This window comes from Rattus rattus, chromosome 5 (genome assembly GCF_011064425.1).
Source record: "Rattus rattus isolate New Zealand chromosome 5, Rrattus_CSIRO_v1, whole genome shotgun sequence".
NCBI classification, from domain to species: domain Eukaryota; kingdom Metazoa; phylum Chordata; class Mammalia; order Rodentia; family Muridae; genus Rattus; species Rattus rattus.
Window position 1 is genome coordinate 66,146,725 of NC_046158.1, and position 21,599 is coordinate 66,168,323.

The window sequence follows — 21,599 nt, forward strand, 5'->3', positions numbered from 1 at the left end:
GGCTCAGCATCAGATGTGTGGTCCTCAAGGAGCAGGGAATGAGCAAGAGCCTGGAACCTTAAAGACTTGTTTTCAACTCTTAGCTCCATTACCTGCTGACTTTAAAAAAACTCCTCTGTGCTTCAGTTTCCTCATCCAGAAGTGGGAAATATAAACTCGTAGTCCGGAGCATTGCCGTGGCGACCAAGTGTTGGTTAGACGCCTGGTAGCCACCTCATATGATTGTGACGATGGAATGGTGTGTGTGTATAAAGCACTCAGAACAGCATGGGGTAGGTGATATGTATGAAACCCTTGGTAGTTAATACTATGAAAACAGCAGCCCCCAAACTCAGAGATGAGCTTGGAATCTATAGAGGGAGGTGGTTTGAGTTTCCCCTCTGAACAAGTGTGATGAGAAACTCCAGGACAAAATGAATCCAGAGACGCCGTTGGTATACTCTAGGGTCCCATTTCTGTTCTTTCAGGATTCATCGTCATTATTTTATATTTTTCTTTTTACTTAAATCTCCCAGAGCGCTTTCATATATTCCCCATCTTCTCCATACCCTACAGTGACCTTGAATTTCTGATCCTTACCTATTGAGCCACGCCCCCTACCCCTGCATCATTTATTAAGCAGCCCTATTCCCCAAGGAGCAAAGGCTCCTTTACATTTGACCTGCAGGGCAAACAGAGCCAGACAGAGCCAGACAAAGTCAGAAAGTGCCCATGGTCCCTCGATACCCAGACTTTCCCCAGCCACCACACCACACACCTCTCTGTTTGGGACTGGTCTGGTAGCAGCCAGACCGTATTCCTGGAGACAGATCTTTGTCTTGTTTCAACCTGCAAGACACTCATTCAGTAAGGGTGCAGTTGCAGGGCCTTGCATCTCAGAGCAAGGCCACTAGTGTATCCGCCGTTCAGTAGAGCCTAGGTGTGCGGTACAAAGAGTTCAGAGTCTGAACAAGTCCCTAGAACAACCGAGAACCCAGACAGAAACGTTTTAGGGATGCGTATGCTCCTTTTAAACAACCATCACACCCAGCCTTGACTGAGAGGTCCACATCCGCAGCAGAACCAGGCCATCCCAGCTGGGGGCGCTTCCTTCCAGCCCAACTCGGGGATTGAGATGTGGGGAGGGGAGGGGGTGCTCTCCAAGGCTGCGGTGGGGCCCAGGAGAGGGGGTTGCGCAGAGCTGAAAGAGCCGTGAGTCAGCGGCCACGGTATTTCTCCAGCAGCTGCTCCGCAGGCGATAAGGATTTGCCAAGCCCCTTCCCGGGGGCCTGGGAGAGGAGAGCCAGCACCCTCCAGTCTGGGAGAGGAGGCCCTGAAGTTTTTCCAGTTTTAGGAAGACAAGCGAGAAGGACTCCCTTTGGGGGTGCCCGAATGAACTTGCTAGGGGGGCGCAGTTGGCCGGGTGTTGTGAGGCGCCCCCACCCCACCTGCTAGAAACAGCAGCCAAAGCTCAGCAGGCTGGAGCTTCCAGGGCGGTGGGAGCCAAGTGGAAGAGGAGGGCGGCCAAGGGGCAGATAGGGTGGGGTAAAGGCGCTCTCGCGCTCAGCCCTCCTTGTCCTAGGTTCCTGGAGTGCTGGGTGGATGGTGGTCCTGTCACATCGCACCTAGACCCATCTGCCTCTCGTGGGAGCATTGCCACCAGTAGCTGCTCAGTGAATACCGTAGCCTATTTCCGTCGGATGTCTGGCCTCTCGCAGCATCTCACTTATGCTGTGAGACAGCAGGAACCTGAGGAAGTCAATGGTCTATGCCCCTCAACCCATTTGCTAATGAGAAAGCTAAAATCCAGAAAGAGCAAGCCATTTACCCACAGTCACACAGCATGTTGCCAATATTTCGGGCGGGGTTCTCCGCAGCTCTGGGATTGAGCTGAGGGTAAGGGGATTCCCCTTGTGTTCACTATCCCTACGTGCCTCCATCCCCGTAAAGCTCACTCTAGAGAATTCAAACCGCCTCTGCTCTGGCCCTGGTCGCTCTCACCCGCTATTGAGCCCTCCTCCAGATCACACAGACACACAAGAATCATATTTAGGCTGTCTGATGGAAATAGGGGGTGGAGCTGGAGGAGGAAGGCCGGTGGCCAGGAGTTCACAGAGGGTCTCACGCCAAGGTTGGGGGGGGTGTTCTGTTAGGGTGGGCAGTCTTCAGGGGTGCCATTCCGTGCAGGCAACGAGGGTGGGAAGCCAGAGAAGGAGACTTTGGAGATATTTCCCTCCTCCTTTAAGACTTTTTCCTAAGCTTGTGCCAATATCAGCTCTTTCTCGGCCGCCACGGGCAACCGGCGCCGGCTCCACTCTCTGGAAGGAGAGGTCCCCAGACCTCCGGCTCTCAGGCCGGCACCCCGCCTCCGGGCTGCTGCGTCTCTCCTTGGCGCTTCGGCTCTGCCGCCCGCCCTTTAAATTTTAGGGGTGGAGGGAGTCCTGCTCGCTTCGTGCTTCAGTTACGTGGCTTAGTCTGCCTCTTGGGCGCCGCCTCTCCAAGGAATCCCGCTTGCTTATTGGTGAGAGCAGAGACGCTCCTGGCCAATGATAGGAGGCTGCAAGCCACCGCCCGCCTGACCCGGAACGCGGCTGCGTAGAGTAGGGTTCTAGATCGGGAAGCTTGCTGGACAGTGGGGGGAGTATAGCTAGTTCTTAGTTTGTGTCTGGGGCAGAGCTGAGCTGGCAATTCCATAGTATTCGAAGGCCCTAATCAGTTGTGTGGCCACTCGATGATATGCGAACGGAGAGAGAGCAACTCACTTCCAGCTCTGCCCCTCCCTCTCTTTCAGTAATCTTACCGTGGGGTGGCATGAATAGACCCCTACCGCCCCTAGTGTGAGAGGGGACGTTCCCAGGGTTGTACGACTGAGCTCTAGCTCCTCTCCGCGACTCTTTCCTTAACCCTTGCACAGGGGTCACTGCAGACAGTGAAAATATCTGGGCGCAGCGGCCGGCTGGGGTATCCGTACAGGCAGCCCACTGTGCCCTCCTTCCCCCAGACCTGGTTCTCTGACGTCTGCACCTGTGCTCTCGTTTCTGCACCAAACCCTGATCCAGAGAGATTCAGCCCATGCTATGTCGGGAAGACTTAAGTTGGTCCAGGCTGAAATATAGGATCAGGGGTGGGGGAAATCCCCAGCGAACTTTCCTTCTGAGAAAATGAGCTCTGGGAAGAGGCGGGAGGGGAATCCTCTCACATTTCCCCCTTTCTCTTCTTCCCAGGGAGGGCAGCAGACGCCTCTTGTCCCCTAACACACTGACCCGTACATTCCCGGACGGTTACTTGCCTAGCGATCACTACATAATTACCTCCATTTCAAGCCCAAAGGCCACCGCACTGCTGTGAGTCACTGCTGTGTCCAGTGTGGATGGGAGTTGGGTGAGGGAAACTTAAGACTGCCTGGAGGGGTGGGCTCCTAGGTCCCCAGTTGTCAGCAGATCTCCTTGTCCGTAAACATCACCATCCAGGTATTTGGGGCCCTAAACGATTAAGAACCTGCCTTAGTCTAGAGGCTATTGGCTGCCTAAAAAATGGACATAGACACTAGACCCGAACTCAGGAGGCCCCAGATAGAGAGCCCTACCTGACTCTGCTCTGAGGTCCAGATAGAGTCAGGTGGTGTGTTCTCCTGGGTTACCGTTTGTGTCTCCCCTGAATTGAGGTGTCAGGGTCTGAAGGAAGAGTCACCCCTTCCTTGCCTAGCCTTTCTGGGCCTAGAAGGGATAAAGTCTTCCTAGAGCCCTCCTGGCAGGAGTGGGAGTTACTGCTCTAACCTCCCTCACTATCAGCCGCTCTTCCTACAGGCCAAGGAAGGTGTGGTACTGGGTTGACCTGCTTTTCCCTTATTCAACTATTAACCATGCAGCCTAAGTCCAAATTCACACGGCTGCTTCTGTGAGTGCATGTGTGCACATGTGTACACCTGTACACCACAACACAGACCTGGGATGGGAGGGACCTTCCACCAGGGAATTCCCACCTCTCTGACATGGCACAGTGAGTATCCCCCCACAACTGATACACTGAAATTTCTATTGCACAGGGTCTAGCTTATGTATATTACTACTCCCCCCACCGCACCCCAGTTTACATAGATGAACACTCTCAGGCAGTAACACAAGCCCAGTGAGGACGCTCATCAGATGGGGTCAGATGGATACTAATCCAAAGGACTGGGGGTGTGGCTCAGGGGTTAGAGCATGGGCTAAGTGTGCATGAGGCCCTGGCTTCAATCACCAGTACCAAACCCCCACCAAAACCAAGTTTGGTGATGCATACCTTTTAATCCCAGCACTTGGGAGGCAGGAGCTGGTTGATCTCTACGATTTTAGGTTAGCCTGGGCTACCCAGAGAGACCTAGCTCAAAAACCAAAACAACAAAAACACAAGAAACACAGTCATGGCCACCACATTGGACATCTCAGACACTCCCAGGCCTAAAAGATGAGTGAGCTAAGCCTGAGTCACGTGAGCCCCAGCGACAGGAGGTTTGGGAGCCCTAGCTTGTTTGACACTGGGACAATCGAAGCTAGGATCGGAGGAATGCCTGTCATGGAGCAGGGTTGGTGCCAGCATATGCTGGAAAAATAAGCTGGCACCCACTGCGGGCTACTTCTAAGCCAGGGAAGGTCCTGGGAGGGCACATACCACCTCTGCAGTCCCCACTCGGTATTCTAACTTCCTACTTCTCCCTGGGCAGGCCAACCCCTGCCATCTTCTAACTCCTGTGCTGTGGCCCAACTCTGAGGCAGGCGCCAGGCACTGTCTGGACAGGAGGAAGCTATGACAGTGAATGGCACTGCCTAGGGCTCAGGTTAGCTGTGACTGGCACCACTGAGGGACGGCAGCCCATGGCCTGGCGGCTGGGAGGCTGGTCTATATGTAGTTGCCAGAGGATCCCTTCGGGACAGCTCAGGACACCGAAAGCCAAAAGGGTCCTCTGGAGAATAAGCAGGCAGTCACCCCCATTACCCATCATGCACCCACTCCTCTGGCCTTTGCTGTCCATCTACTTTTAGTAAGAGTTCACGGTAAACGTTCATTTTACTGTGTTCAGCTCTGCAGACAGAGAAGAGCAAGCAGGCCTGTATTCCATTCTGGAAAGACTTTCTGACGTGGTGCGACTGCCCCTTTTATGAAGGAAGGTCCATATTTGGAATTGTGATCATCTTCTAGAGTTGTTATCTCCAAAACAACTGTGCCATTCCCCATGTTCACTCATAACTTCCAAGCACCCTCGGAACAGAGCCTGAGTTCCATAGGGTAGCTTGGAATGATCATGTCATCTCTGACTAGCTGTGCCTGCTCCTCCCCTCAACCCCTTTCCAGACCAAGCCTTGCTGAGTGGTCCAGAATGACCTCAAACTTGTAATCCTCCTGCCTGAGTCTCCCCAGTGTTGGGATTATAGCATGGAGACTGTGAGCTCAGTTCTCTTGGGTCTAGCCAATGCCTTGCATGCTCAGGTAGAACTCAGACACTTGGAGGCTGGCTGCGCAGGTGAATGAAGGCGTGTGTTAATCAGCTAGCTAATGGATGGAGGCCGCTTCTTTTGTGGTAGAGCATCCAGGAATGAGTGTCCTGAATTCTGCTCTCCTGCCAGCCGGCTCCTGCTCCAGGCAGAGTTTCCACTGGCTTGGACTGCCTCCCTGGACTCCTCCCTGGGGAGAGGGGGGTATGCTATACCCATTTTTTCACATTGGTCTGGCCCAAGGCCCTTTTGTGTTTAAGCCAAGACAGACGGGTTTTGTAGGGTACAGAGACCCCACTCAGTGTTGGAGAAGCTGTTCTCAGCTGTGGGCCAGGTCTATGAGTATACATGGGGCCTGCTGGTCAGCTAGCTGGATCTGCTCTCTTTGGTTCCAGCCAGCTGGAAGACCTACTAGGCTGGAGCCTAACGCTTGGCTCTTGCTGCAGTTGTGCTGGTCTCTCCCCTCTCCTCGGCACCGTACCCGCTCAGCTTCTGGCTTCATCAGGGCCCAGCCTGTCTGAGTTGTCCTCAGGTTTTATTTTTGGAACAAGTGGCATTTTCTCTCCTTATATCCTCCCTTCCTTCTGGGAAGGTGTAGGACCCTTGGGTTCCACTGGGGATCAGGCTATGGCGTCAGTGCCTGGGTTCTGAATCCCTATAGACCTTCAAAGGGAAACTCCTAACCCAGCAGATGCATCCAAGCCAGATGTTCTGCCTTCTTTCTCCACCCAGTGTGTGACTAATGCCTACCCTTGTCCTTCTTGAAGAGCACCGTTCTAGCCAAGAGAAATCAGAATGTGAAGCACCTTAAGGCCCACCTCCTATTATTATGGGAGTGATGCAGCCACAGATTATAAACAGGGAGGCAGACAGGTATGATCCCAACTGTGACCTGCTATGTGCTGTGTAGCCTGTGCCAGGCAGATAACCTCTCTGAGCTGGAGTCTTAGCTATGAGGCAGGGGGACTTCTGTCTACAGGACCAGGCTGCTAGGAAAAGTGAACAAGAAAACATCTGTAAAGTGCTTTCACGAGTGCAGGGTACACAGAAAGCGCTCATTCAATGTTAGCCAAGGCAGGTGAAGAAAATGGAGGGCCAGGGATGGAGTGGACTTGCCCAGGGTCACATCACTCAAGGCAAGCTGCCTTATGCAACTCCCTCATCTCCCCCTAGCTTCCTTCCAAGGAAGAGACTGCCACGGCTCCAGGAAGGACCCTCTTGAATCAGTCAGATGAACGAGTCCTCAGCCTTCCAGGATGGCTCCTGAGTCAGGCCATCTCTCCAGTAGGCCCTTCTTTTATCTATTACAACACTTTTTGCTCTCTGGGTGCCTGGATCTCAGGTTGCAGGGGCCCCAGAATTCAGTCCCTTGGACTCCAGGCCAGTAGGACTCTGCGAGGGGTGGGGGAGCACTAGGTCCTGCCTGACATCAGAGTAGAGAAACTGGAGCAGTTCTCAGGCCAGCTGGGGCTCTTCCAGCCCAGCCAGATGTCTCAGGAATGTGCTGAGCTGGGAACCTCTCAGCTTCCCTCACCACCCCCCACCCTCACCCTGCATCTGCTTGCTCCGGTTAGGCCCCAGCCCCACCCCCTGCCCTTTCTCATCCTTCTCTGGAGAGCCTGGCAACCCTCGGAAGCTCTCACCACAGCCCAGCCCCTTGGTCTTCTGGAGAGGCTGTCAAAGCAAGGGTTCTTTTCTCCACAGACCCCTGCGTGTTAGGTTGACCTTGTGGGAGCCCAGGCTGTCTGGGAGGGGAGAGTTCTGAGTGGATACAGCATGCCAGACCCCAAATGTGGAACTGATTTGCAGTGCTGGAGAGAGGGGTGAAGGCTTTGGGAAGGCATAGGGTAGGGCTGGGCGTCCACTCTGGGAGAAGATCTCGGGCATCTTGTCCCAGCTGAGGGCTGGGACAGCCAAGGCTGCTGCCAGGCTTGGGCTTGGCTCAAGAATGAGATTCAGATCCTTCCAGCCCCCCGGACTTCACAGGGACATGCTTTGTGTAACATCAGAGGGGGCTGAGTTACTGGATGGGGTAGGGGAACCCCATTAGAGTCCTAAGGTTGGGCCAAGAGACGGGGCATGGCTTGGGAGAGACCCCAGCTCTAAATAGAGACAAGTTATCCTCATGCAAGGGTGGAGTTGCCTTGGGTTCTGGTACTATGATGAGAGGGCCAAAGGAACTGAGGACTGCTGCTTCTAACTGGGGCGGGGGTAGAGGGGAGAGTGAGGAATGGGGGGAGCGGAGTCACACCAGGTCACAGGGATCAGTGGGTGGTGGCTGTGACTGCAAGGGAGGAGGAGAAGGACCTGGCTCACTGCTGTCTCATGCTACCTTGTGCTTCAGGGAAATCTCTGTCTCCTCTTGAGGAGAGCCCGGGATTATTCAGACAGACAGAGATCTAAGATGCCCTATGGACTCTAGAACTCCTAGCACCAAGACAGGTCAGAGTTACTGGGGCCACCACCTTGTCCAGGCCATTGGCTCCCTGCATCCTGCTGAAAAAGTCTGCACTCCCCAGAATACGATAACAGATTTCATGGGAGATGCAGCCTCTCTTCCCCTCTCTCCAGCTTGTAAAATTGTCACTTCCTTAGTGTATACCCTGTGCCTGGAATGTCCTCTTATCTTCCCACCCCTACTCCTCCCATTCTCTAAGATTCCCCTCACATGCTGCTTCCTCCAGGAAGCCTGCCCAGGTCATTCAGCTCCAAGAATTCTTTCTCCTGTGCCACCCTAATGTGCAGGCTGCTGGCTACTGGCTAATGCCATGCCTTAAATGCTATGCGCCATGGGACCCAAGTCTCCTTTTACATGGAAACCCTGAGCATGGGACCAGGTGGAACTCCTCAGAGTACAGCTGACAGTAACAGTGATGGCGAACACGTGTGTGATAGCCCAGCTCTGCTTCTTTGCCTTCCGGGTCTCATTTAGGCTTCAGACAATAAAGCAGAGCTTATCAGAGCCATTGCCTTACAAACCAGGAAACTGAGGCGCACAGAGAGAAGTACTGCCCAGCTTTGTGCTGCTTGCATTGGTCAAACCACAGGTGAACCCAGTCTTGACTCCAGAAAAGTTAGTGTCCGTGACATCACTGGCTGCTGACAAATGGTTCCTGTTAGTACTGGGCTGTGTATAGAATATGGGCCCCTGCTCCAGGCATGGAGTCTATACCCAAGTCTCCTCATCCCTGGGATCAGCACAGAGCTCTAAGGCCTGGGGCTTAACCCAAAGAAAAGGGGCTTCTATCCAGGTCTGGTGTTGCAAGTCTGTAATTCTAACTATGCAGGAGGCTGAGGCAGGAGGATTACAAATTCAAGGGCCTGCCCAGACTACAGAGTGACTTCAAGACCAAGCCTGGGCAACTCAGACCTTGTCTTAAAATTTAAAAGGGAGAAATAGGGCCAAGGACCCAGCTGAGTGGCAGAGCACTTGTCTAGCATGAACAAGGCCCTGGGCTCAATCCTCAGTCCATATAGAAAAGCCTCTACATAGACCCGGAGAAGGTGATTTGTTTCCCCAGGGTGGTGGTCAAATGCTGAAATCTTTCCTTTCAGACTATGACAGCAGCAGAGTGAAAGCAGCGGCAGCAACTGTGTCCTGCAGGGGGCGCTGTGCAAGGCTCTGTGTGAGGGCACACTGTGCTCTAGTCTCTGCCAGAAGCCCTCTTCAAGAATTCCTAGTTGGGGGCCAGTAAGATGGCTAAGTTGATAAGGGTGCTTGACTCAAGGGTGCACGCACGCACGCACTCATGCAAACACACACACACACACACACACACACACACACACACGCCCTTGCAGACCTTCACATGTATCCCACAGCATGTACACACATACACTTGCAGACTTTCACATGTACACGTGAGACAAAGGGAGGGAGAGAGAGACATTCTAGTTGAGTGTTCATGAGAACCCTACTTTTGAGCATCTTTCCCACTATAAGCATGAAGAAAAGAAGCCTGAGCTGGGCATGGTGGCCCACCCCCTTAATCCCAGCACTGGGGGCAGGAGGATCTCTGAAAGTTCGAGACCAGCCTGGTCTGCAGTGCAAGTTCCAGAGCATCCAGGGCTGTTACACAGAGAAACCCTGTTTCAAAAAAGCCAGAAAAAAAAAAAAAAGAAAGAAAAGAGGGAAGGAAAAGGAAGGAAGAGGAGGAGGAGGAAAGGAAGAGGAGGAGGGGGAGGAAGAGGAGGTGGAGGGTAGGAGTGGGAGGGGAGGAGGGGGAGGAAGAGGAGGTGGGGGGAGGAGGTGGGGGAGGGGAGGCAGAAGCATAGTCCAGCTGCCCAAGGCCTGCCTAGTCCTCTGTCACCTGTGTTGGACCTGATGTCTATATAGTTTGGGCCTCATCTCCCCAGTCCTCAGTTTGAAGGCTCTTGGGGTTTGAATCTGACCACAGTGAGTAGGCTGGAGAGTTACATTGCTTCTCACCCAAACCCATGCAGTTTTGCAGACCATGATGTTTAGAGCACTGCCTGTTTCTAATGGTGTCTGGTGAGTTCCCAGATAGCTATTTTTATTATACTGTAGAGTCACAGATATGCATTACTGTATTCTTAGTATTTCACATTAGAAAAAGTCATGGGGGCTGGGAGCTAGCTCAGCGGATAAAACACTTGCTGCACAAGTATGAAGACCAGCGTTGAGATCCCCAACAGTCTCTTAAGAGTCAGGTAGGCATGCTGGCCAGCCTGTACCTTGGCACTCCAGAGGTGGAGACAAACTTGCTAGCTTGACTAGGTGACCTGGTGAACTCTGAAGAGAGAGACCATGCTTCAGTAACTAAACTGGAGCGAGGTTGAGGGAGACACTCCAGGTCGGCCTTTGATCTCTACATGCACATCGTGTGCATGCATACCCATACATGCATGCACACACAAATGTGAGCATGCATAGATACATGTAGCCTACACACACACACACACACACACACACACACACACACACACACACAGACCCAAAGGCCATCATGATAAAGTGGACAGTTGAGGTGAGACATGAGATTCAGTACTTGAATGCATGCATGCACGCATAACTGGGTGAATCGAATATACTTTTAGAAGAAGGACCAACAGGGCTGGGAGTTTTCAAGTGTGTTTTCCTTCCTTATCCTTTACCCACTTAGTCCCCCTCCACTGCTGCCCTATTCAGCCGCTCTGTGCACTCATTTTCCCTCCCACCACCCACACATCCATTCTTTCCAATAATCTTTACCTTTTTCTTTCCATCTTCTCCTTATCCATCCACCTATCGAGCTATCCATCCACTCTCCTCTCCATTCATCCATGCAAACACCCACCCACTCCTCCATCCGTCAGTCTAGAGTGTAGATAAACATATCCTAAGCATTACAGCTATAACTACAGAACGGCCGACATTAATGAATGACCCTCTTCCTTCGGGGGACCCTTAGTCTAGTTTAGAAACGAAGGTCAAGGCCCAGAGAGGGAAAGGGCTTTGCCTGAGAACACACAGTAAGTTGAGAAATGAGCTGATTGAGAGATGAGGGTGGCTCAGGCAGAGCAGAACCCACAGAAACAGAAGCAGGGTGAGTCCGGCTTCCTGCTCATACAGCCCTGCAGTCACTGCCTAGGAACTGCCTCCCGGCTCTCCAGGAGGGCCTTAAGGGCCTGCCTTTTGCCTCTGCTGCTTTCGTTTTTGTTATTCTTTTGGAAGGGGAAGGAGGGAGCGGTTGCTGCTGTCCAGCTGCTTTGTCGGACCACACATCCCTGCTTAGATGTGTCAGCCCCTTTGTGAAGGGTGAAATGGTTTCTGGGCCAACAGCCAAGGGCCAAGGAAGCATCATTGAATGCTCTGCCCTGGAGAGCTGGGGGAGGAGCCCCATGAGCCTGGCGACAGGGAAATCCACTCACAACTCAGTCAAGTCAAACTCATTGATGATAAGGTATGTCCAGTTCTCAGGCATCAAGGACTTGGGCTTTGCAGGGAAACCAATACCCATGACACACTCCCTTTGAGGGTCAAGGTTCTTGGTCATGTTCTATTCCTCCCAGCTTCTATTCCCACCTCCACATTTTTCCTGCTCCTGGCTCAGGTCCTGTCAGTGACTGTGGCTTCCCTGGGTCTGCTCAAGGGGGTTACACAGACTTCCAGCCAAAGCAATGCTCACAGCCTTCACTCAGCTCCACCCAAATCTTCCTCCTCTATCCTACCCCCCTGGAGTGCAGAGACTTCCAGAAGAACAGCCTGTTCTCTAACATCTGGAACTGGTTTCTTGAGAGAGGTTCAAGGGCAAGCCAGGTCCCCGAGAGATGCTCCAGGAGGTCCTGAGTATAGCGATTGCAGGAGGTGGAGAGGACCCAGTCGGGAGGAATTCTTTGTGGTCCTATAGAGAACAGAACCCAGCATGGACATAAAGAGAGGGGACAGGAGGCCTGCCCAGGGGCTCCAGCTGTGTAGCTAAAACTCCAGGTACCCATGGTGCCCTAAGGACAGCACTAGTCTCTAGCCATGGCTCTCTATTCTCAGATCTCCTGGAGCATTCTTGATCTGAAGAGACCTGTACACTTTCTCTAAGTCTCCTTTTCTTGTCTGCACAAGGCACAGGATGCTGATTGGGTGCTCAGGCAGGAGAAGACAGCGATGGCGCTGTCCACTGAAATGTTTCTGAAGAGAGCCTTCACTACCAGGTGTGGAAGACACTGGGAAGGGCATCAAGGTCACCTTGGAGACCTTGCAAAACCTCTAACTTGTCTTCAGGCCCTACAAGGTGTCTGCTCTGTCATGGGGTCAAACAGTGTATAGGAAGCAAGAGAAGTCCTGGGTGGATGTGTACTGTGGGCTAGGGCATGGCTATGACACACTCCAATGCCTCAGCTCCATGGGAGAGCCAAAGGCTTCTCCAGGTGAGTCTCAGAGGGGTGGCAAAGCCTTTCTCGGGTCAGAGCACAAATGTTGATAACACTGTAGCTTACTCTCCCCTGGTTGTTCGCAGCCTGAAGACTGCTCCCCCACAAGATTATTAGCTAAGCCCGCTCCCGTTTAGCTGTGTATAATAACCCTGCCTCCTCGTTCATCTCTATGTAATGACTCTGCTTCTCTGTTCAACTGTAGATAATAAACACGCTGAGCTTCCAGGGTACTGTTGCTTCTCCATCAAAGAGTCAAGCCATTCGATCCCAGCTTTCCTGTGTCCATGTACATACACATGCACCTGTCACTTCTTAACGTCTTCACTGCTGCGGTTAGGTCAATCCAGGGAGCCATGCAAAGCATGGTATCCATTCTATCTGTTTCCTGGTTTCTCATTTATTGATGGGTAGCAATTTAGACCTAGGTTCGTCTCCACGCAGCAACCCTGGGATCTGCCAAAATGTCCCTCAGATCCCAAGCTCCTGAAAGGATGGACATGTCTATTAGTGAATGAGAGAAAGAGTTTCTGGCAGAGGCAGGGAGGCTTGGGAGCAGCTGAGGCATCTGCGGGCATCTCCAGCACACTCAGGGTTGGCCAGGTCAGGACCTTGAGGCCCCAGGGCCCCTTCTGGAATTTCCTGCATGCCTCTTGTGTACTCACTCAGCTCTGGCCCACTCTTCTGTTTTTAACAGCTTTACTTTATCTTAAAAGAATTTTCTTTACAAATACAGTAAATCCTTGACTAGAGCAAAGTCCTCTGCAGTGTGGAGGAACCTGTGCTTTTGCCTCATGTTCAGGCTCCATCTCAGATAAAGTGGGGAGAGGTCTGTGCCTGTGGAGCTCAGAAATGGGCACCTCCATCTCCTGTGGGTCTCTCTCTGTCTGCCTTTACGCTTGCCGTTTGTGGATGACAGGTCCACCTGCCTGAAATGTACCCCTTCCCCCTGACTCTATGAAGATACAACTCCATGTTTTACATAATTTGGAAATGGTGGGTTGGATTTTGCATTATCGTAGAATTTACTATGGCTGGTGCCTATTTTGCGTCACGACATGACGCTAAGGGTTTATGGCAATGTGTAAAATTGATATGGTCTCTCCTTTTATGGGACTTCTTCATGGAGGAAATATATAAAAAGTCAATAAAACAGCTGCAGACTGGGATTCAGGCCACGAGGAAACCAAACGGAAGGGCTCAGAAAACAGTGGGGCCCCAGGCATTTGAGCTAGGAGTGGGATGCAGAGGTGGAAGGATTTGAGGCTGAGCACTGCAAATAGCAGGAATGGCTTGTGCAGGCCTGAGGTAACAGGGTTAAAGGACCACAGCCTTAGGTGGCCAAATAGGTCGAGAACTACCCGAGAAAGAAGGAGCAGAAGATCCAGGTTCAAAGTCTGGCTCGAAACCCACAGGTTCAAATTTCCTTCAGTCCAACCAACTCTAGACTGTATGAGACTAGGGCCTGCAGGGGCCTCAGGCAGAATATGGCAACGTCTTATAGCAATGCCTACTCTTTGGGAATCACATCGATGTTCTCTGTAAAGCCCAGCGGCAACACCCACTGCAGAGCTGCTGGACTCTGATGGCTGGGAGCAGGTGAACTTAGCACCCTCTACTTTTCTAGGGAACTGGGGAGATGGCTCAGTCAGTAAAGTCTTTGACACATAAGCATAAGGACCCGAGTTTGATCCCCAGAACCCACCCAGGAGCGCGCAATTGTAATCAGAGTGCTGGGGAGGTAGAGACAGGTGGATTCCTGGGACTGGCTGGCCAGTTTAGCCTAAGCAGTGAGAGACAGTCTCAAGAGGAAGAGGAAGGTGGTGGTTCTGAGGAGGCTGTCCTCTAAGCCCACACACCTCAGTACACACCTGCATACCCCACCACATAACACAGCCACATTTTAGAAAGTTGGGAGTCTGACCTGACCTCATGCATTCATTTTATTTCTGCATCTGTCAATGGCTGACTTACACCTTGAATGGAGTACACCTCTGTTGGGCACTGGGATAAAGGAAGCAGATGAAGCCCTGGCTATCAGGAGTTTGTTTCCACAAAAGTGGGGGAAGGAAAAAAAACGTAAAAACAAGCTCCAAACTCAAGAGTTTGTAGAGACCTCTCTATTGAATAATAGCTCTGAGATTTTGATTTTCCAGAGTTTTCTTTATTCATTTTTTTCTGGTGATTCTAAGGCTATAGTGCCTTGGTCCTTTCTTTGGACACACACACACACACACACACACACACACAGAGTCAAGGGCTGCAGAAAGCCCACCCACACAGGCACATCCAAACACACATACTTCTCTAATCTCCCCAAATCCTCTAAAGGCTGGGGGTGGGGGCCTGTTGCCTCTCCACTTCAGCATTAATGCAGAAGTCAGGCTGGGAGTCTTGGGAGCAGGGGTCAGCCTTACCTCCCTCTAAGCCCCTCCTCTGGGCTGGTCCTGGGGTCCCCTCATCCCCACACCTGGCCTTCCCAGCTGCTGAGAGGTACATGGGTGTGTTGAGCAAACATCCTTGCAACTTCCTGCTGCTCCCCTCTGAGACAACAGAACCCCCCCTCGCTGCTCCCCCTCTTCCTCCTCCCCACACCTCCCAGCTGGGGTTTCTCTGGAATCCTGAGTCAGTTCCCTGGAGAGAAAACAGAGATATCCCCTTCTCCTGACCAGAGGAGAGAGATAAGACACGCACAGACCCTCTCTGTCCTTCTGTTCTCCCGTGCCAGTTATCTGAGTCCAGACTCTCTCTTGCACGCACAGGGCTGAAAGGGCCATAGGGTACGATGCAAGAGAGTTGAAAGACAGTCACTTTGGAGCTGTGGGAGGGCAGACAAGCTGGAGAAGGAGAAGCCCTGCACCACTGGGACTAAGGATCACTGCTCTGTTGTAAGGGAGCCTTTAAAGTTGCATAGGCATCATCTAGACAATAGGAGGAAGGCCTCAGAGGTAGCGCCAGCACTAGCTACCTGCAGGCACTCGAGTTAGCCTCTGTGTGTCCTATCCCTGTCTCTAGAGTGCAGGTGTTCTCTGCAGCAGTCAGGAGGAACTGGCTTTCCCTTTTCGCTTTTAGGGTAATGGGGTGGGGATGGGGGCACATGAAGTCCCCATGTAGCTTTAATGGCTAACATTGGGGATCTTTAAGGACAGTGAAGACACAGCTTTCCGTCTTCCACGTAGACACATCCTTCCCATCCTCATCCCTGGAACCCTCGCTGTGGAAATAGATCCAGGGGAGGAATGGGCCTCACTCAAAGTCACTCAGCAACTCCCAGCTGAGTGCTTCTCACTGTCTCCTGCATTCAGTGCGAGGAAGAAGTCAGGTCTCTTACTTGGCAGGCCTTAATCTACGTCATCTTTATGTTAATCTTCTAACCAAATCCTTGCAATAATGCTACGGGGAACGATGTTCTCCTATTACAGATGAGGAAATCAAAACCCTGAAGAACACAAGTCTATGTGAACAGCTCCATTAGCTGATGGCAGAGGCAGAGCCAGATGTAGAATTTCCATGTTCTAGCCAGGCATGGAGCCCTCTCCTCCTAGAAACCTCTTCTCCACAACTATGCATTCCTGGTCCAGATGAAGGCCAGAGGGCCCCAGCTGGGCATTCCTTCCCGGTGTCCCACAGCACATCAGGGCTTCTTTCCTGTACAGGAGCAGGGCCCAGAGCCGCAGCCGCAGAGCAGAGCAGGCTGCAGGGTTCATTGAGAAGAAAGCTCAGCTCGGTTGGTCCCCCAATAGGTGAAGTCTGCAGGAGGGCTGCACTGTCCCCTTGGACTTCAAGGAGCCTGGGCCCCTGACAAATCTTTCTCTCTGACCCGAATCTTTTACCTGCTCCAAGAGGGCTATGTGGTCCCTCCAAAAGTTGTTGTTTTACTCCTGGGTAACATCTAGAACCATCCTTAGGAAGCACTGGCCTAGTTTGCTCCTTTTTATAGATCAGGAAATGGAGGCCTGGGGGTGGGGATGGGGGGAGAAAGACAGGCATGGCCCATGCTCACAAGGGAAACAGAGGTAGGGTGGGGCCAGAGTTGCCACTTCTCCTAAGACACAGCATCTCTCCTGGTTCCTCCCATCTGATGTAGAAGGCTACGATTTGAACAACCTCTTTCAGACAGCAAGACCGGGACATGCTGCTTAAGAATGCCTGGGGGAGATGTGTCACCCCATGACTCCCTGACTGAAGGCGACATGAATCAAGCTGCTTGGGATACTCAGTGAAGGACATCTAAGTCCTTCAAGACCTTGAACTTGCCTGCTAAAGTTTTCTTAGTGCAAGAGGTAGAGACAAACAGGCGGGGACCCCATGTGCTTGGCTTCTGGTTGAGTATGGGGTGGAGGGGTATACAACTGTGGCTCATTCTATGGTGGCTGTGGGTTCCTCGAAGATTCTCCAAACAACCCACATTTCTTCAGGATGAGTCTCTCTCTCTCTCCCTCTCTCTCTCTCTCTCTCTTTCTCTCTCTCTCTCTCTGTGTGTGTGTGTGTGTGTGTATGTGTGTGTGTGTCTGTCAGCCATGCCCCTCCTCCATTAAGTCTTTAGGTCTGAGCCAGAGTGAAAGAGAGAGAAAGGAAAGGAGAGCCACGTTTCCTTAGAAAAGAAGGGGAAAGGAGAGAAGGAAGACAGCTTTATAGCCCGGAGCAGTCCTGAGGCCACAGGGAGAGACAAAGTTAGCAGAACCATAGGGAACTTAGGAAGAGGAAACGCAGTAGCCACGACACACACTGATAGAAAAAACAAGGTCTTCTGAACCCTCACTCGGTGCTTCCCTGACCCACCACCCTCAACTGCCTTCCCGTAAGGGAGGCTAGAGCAGTGTTCCTCAGTTTCTGGGTCTGGCTGGGCATCTGGGTCTGCCTCTGACCCCCTAGAAGCTTCGGGCCTCTGGTTGGGGAAGGCTCCACTGTGCGCCCCCCGGCGGAGATACAGCCTCAGAGCCACCGAGGCCCTAAAGAGGGCGCAGGAAAGAGCTCCTCTACTTTGCGCCCAATCTGGTCCCAGAACCTTAGGGTGGGTGGAGGGAGGATGGAAGACTGTGGCTGACTGTGCCGCGCGGGCTGTGGGGTGTGGGGTGTGGATTGGTGTCCTGTTAGTTCATATCCGAGATTCGGAGGCCCCCGACGCCTCCTTGTCCCCTTCCCCTAGAAGCCAGAGACCAACGTGTTCTTGGATCGAGTCCTCAGGAGTGGCGTGGGGCGCTAGCTGCGAGCCTACGTTCTAGGCTCCTGGTCTAAAGGGGCGTCCAGGAAACTAGTCGCCCCATCTTAAAACCCTAACCACGTGTTCATCCAGGGGACCCTGAGCTGAGCCCCCTCCTTGGCTCTTGCGGGTCTTTGCGGGGTTCCAGGCGCTCCGCGGAGAGGGGTGAGAGTTGTGTGCATAGGGGAACCGAGACCCTTTCGTTCTTACCGCATTGTTGAGGAAATCCGACTCATTCAGGTCTCCCAAGTCCAGGAAGCTGGATCCCGGGAACAGCCTGTCGGCCGGGAAAGGTTCCAAGACGGCGTCCATCGCGCCGGGTTCCAGGGGACCCCTTCGGGCTGCGCTTCCCTCACTCCAGGGCGGCGAGGATCCCCGCACCAGGCTGCGGCTGGGTGCGGGCAGGCGGCCGGGGGGCAGGTCCGGGCGAGCCCCGGGGGAGGAGCGGTGGGGGTGGCGCGGGTCGGGGGCGCTGGGGGGCCTTAGGGCAGCGGCGCCGAAAGCACCGTGGGCTTTCAGCCGACTCCTCCTCCTGCTCCTCCCGGGGCGCAGCTGGCTTCCATGGGGAGCCCGGGGGTGGGGCCGATGCTGGAGGAGCCCCCCGGGCCGGGTGGGAGCCGGGGGTGGGGGAGCTCAATGCTCCCCCGAGGATGGGTGGCTGCCGAGTCGCAGAGATCTCTCTAGGTCTCTTCCTCCGCGCAGCTTCTGTCACTTTCCGGAGTCTGAAACCGGGAACCCCGGGCGGGTTAGCCCAGCTGGCCCAGGCGCCACGCCTCCACATCAATATTCACGATAACTCAATATTAATGAGTAGAGGGCGTGGCTAGGGTTTCGTCTCTACTCCTTTAAAGAGACATGTGTCTGTTAGGCTGCCTTGGCAGGCGCAGCTCAAATAGGGGGATGAAGGCAAAACTATCCTGGAAACTGTAGGCTTCCTGAAACCTGGGCGGCTTGTGAAGGCTTTGCAGGCCACGATTCTGTAAACGGAGGGCTGACTAGGAAGCCAAATTCACCAAACTCTTCCTCTCTCTCTCTTTCTTTCTTTCTTTCTTTCTTTCTTTCTTTCTTTCTTTCTTTCTCTCTTTCTTTCTTTTTCTTTTTTTAAAGTAGGGTCTCTATGTAGTCCTGGCTGGCCTGTAACACTCTCTGTAGATTAGGTTGCCCTCAAACTCACAGTTTTCCCCTTGCCTCTGTCAGGTGCATCACCATGTCAGGCTTTTTCCAGTTTGGTTAAACCCTGAACTAAACCAAAGTCAGGGAATTCTGTTTCAAGCTATCCTCCCTGAGGCTGGAGATGATTCAAGGAGGCTAAGAGAGTATGCTGTTCTTCTAGACTCAGAAAATACCTTCCGGCAATGCTGTATGTGTGTGTACATAAACATACATACACACAGACACACAAACACAGACACCTTCTTACGTTGGGGGGTGGGGCAGGGTCTTATGTACTCCAGACTGGGATTATTAGGGTGGACCACCACACCCAGGTTTTATTTTTGTTGGTATCTATCTATCCATCCATTCATCCATCTATCATCTATTTGGTTTTTCAAGACAGGGTTTCTCTGTGTAGACCCTGCTGTCCTGGAACTCACACTGTAGACCGGGCTGACCTCAAAGTCACAGAGATCCACCTGCCTCTGACTCCTGACTGCTGGGATTAAAGTCACGCACCACTGCCTGGCAACACACCCAGTTTTATGTAGTGCTGGAGATCACATCTGGGGCCTCCTGCCCCTCTGCTAACTGAGCCACATCTCAGTTCCTGACTGAGCTCTCAGCTTCCACGTTTCCTCCCCGGGGGAGCCTTCCTTGAAGCCCCGATGGGAACACTCATCGTCCTGTACATACTCAGGGCACAGGTGCTCTGCACCTGTCTCGTGCCTTTCAGCCCCTGTTTGTGCAATTGACCGTGTCCCTGCTGGACTCCAAAACCCTCAGATCAAACACAGGCAGAGGCACAGCCTGAATAGCAAGAGTGGAGTCCCCCTTCTCTCATCAACCATTAAGCCTCTAGATGTTCCTCAGAGCAGGATGTGGCAGAATGTGAGTCTGGCGAGCCAAAGTGCTGTCCAGTCACCTGACACGCTTAGGCCCCTTGGACTCATTACTTAAGTAGCCTGCTGCTTCGACAACTTAATCTCTTAAAAGGGCTGATAAACAATCTCTCAGCACCTGAACAAGGGAAAGTGCCTCAGAAAGGCGCTCCCTTGAGGGCTGTGTCCACTGTTTCCTGCCCAGAGTTATGCATGGGATTAAGGGTGTCCTCCTTGCTTGAGTATTTAGCTCAGGACCTTTAAGATATCATCACAGCTCAGCCGTAGCGATTGCCAAAAAATCATCATCTGAGACCAGAGCTGTTTGTTAGCCAAGAGCCGGTGAGCAGGCACGTGGCTTTGCTATACTTGCAGCTCACGACCCAGATGGCAGAGTTCTGGACCCTCTAGTCTATCACATGACCATTGGCCGCAAGACTGCCTTCCAGGTTTGCTCTTGAGAAACTAGCATGGCCCAATGTCCTAGAGACCAGCTCATCAGCAGTGCCACCCTGAAGAGTTAGGCTGAACCTAAAGAGATCAATTCTATCCACAGCAACAGATAGAACTAAGTGAGGTTATGGGTCAGTTGAGGGTTATTAAAATAGGAGAGTGACTGACCCTTCCAGGAAAAGGGAGTGGCCCATGGCCTGATGGATGGGCAGGACAGGCTCTCACGGATGAGTCTGTGACAGCAGGTGTCTGGAGTCCTGGCTCCTGAGCCAGAATGCCTGTGGGCTCCCAGGAGGGGCACAAGTGTCCTTCTGCCTGAGTTGACTGGAAATTGTGCCAGTATCCCCCACCCCCACCCCCAGGTCTCTCTGTAATTAGAGACATAGGTAGCATTTAAGTGATTGGGGAAGATTATATAGTTTTAGATAAGTAGGATTAAAGTGCCCAGTGTCTCCTTATTCAGGTGAACACCCCAGGAAACCATTGAAAATAATCCCGGGGGAGGCTTTCTAGTTCCGGTACCTCCTGTGCAGTCTGAGAAGCAAGATCTCCCAAGAGAAACCCTGGTGGCAGGGGGTGGGGGGCAGGCAGTGGGGACTGTGAAGAGAAACCAGGAAAGCAGAGCCTGGAACACGGGATAAGTAGAGCTTCCGGGAATAAACGGAATGGCAGAGTCCGGCCCAGATAAGGATGTCTGGCTTATACTCACAGGAGTGTTACCAAGAGCCTACGACTAACACCCCCTAGTCCAGGAACTGGAGATTAGTTGGGGCGGGTTCTTAAAAGGCATCACAAAGAGCTATGAAGAAATAAAATAGTTTGACATGCTTGTATGGGTAAGGAAGGCTCCTGCTTTACACAGTGTAAGCTCACAGCCAAATCGTGAATTTCTGTCATCGGGGTGGGGGGTGGGGGCAAAATGGAGGGGAAAGTATTCCAGGCAATGGAAGAACAGGGTGCGGCAGAGAAAGAAAGGCTTCACAGGATGGGGCAGTGGGATGGGCTATAGTTGTAAAGAATGTGGAGCCCCAATGTGGGCACAAACTCGTTCTCATTACACAGAGGCAGAGGCTCGCCTATGAAAACACTGGTAAGGATTACTTCTGTTCTGATAAAAGCCCTTCTCCTCCCTTCCCCCCTCCCCCAGTCCAGCAAGGAGGTGGTCAAAAACACATCCCTTTTATCCTGGGTGGGCCCGGGGCCCTGTGAGTGTTAGGTGAGCTTTTCCCTACTGAGCTCAGCGCCTCCTGCAGAGGGGCCTGGTGACACACGTGACTGCTGCTCATAGCAGTGGTGGCTCCAGCTGTGAGGCAAAAGCCTCCTGCATAATGACATCTATGCACAGTTAGTGACAGTGACGCACAGGAGGAAAAGGGCAAAGATAAGCCTCTGTCTGTCCCAGACCTGAAGGTCAGGCGAAGAGTGAGGCTCTTGCTGGGATGCAATTGCAATGCATTGTGGGATGTGTGTGTGTGTGTGTGTGTGTGTGTGTGTGTGTGTGTGTGTGTGTTGTCATACAGATACTCTGGTGTGTCACTACCCTTCTCTAAGCCCCTCAGGTTCTACATGCATTAGATAGGAGATGAGGCA

General features: G+C 52.6%; 1 protein-coding gene across 2 annotated transcripts in view; it reads right to left on the minus strand.

Annotated features, from left to right (window-relative positions):
• Window positions 1–18,284, minus strand: part of Creb3l1 (cAMP responsive element binding protein 3 like 1) — a 40,284-nt gene extending 22,000 nt beyond the window's left edge. For both annotated transcript variants that reach the window (XM_032903724.1, XM_032903726.1), the window contains exon 1: window positions 17,731–18,284. In XM_032903724.1, the coding sequence (XP_032759615.1) occupies window positions 17,731–17,832 (102 nt within the window). In that variant the 5' untranslated portion in view covers window positions 17,833–18,284. The remainder of the gene's footprint in view (window positions 1–17,730) is intronic.
• Window positions 18,285–21,599: the final 3,315 nt, after the last annotated feature.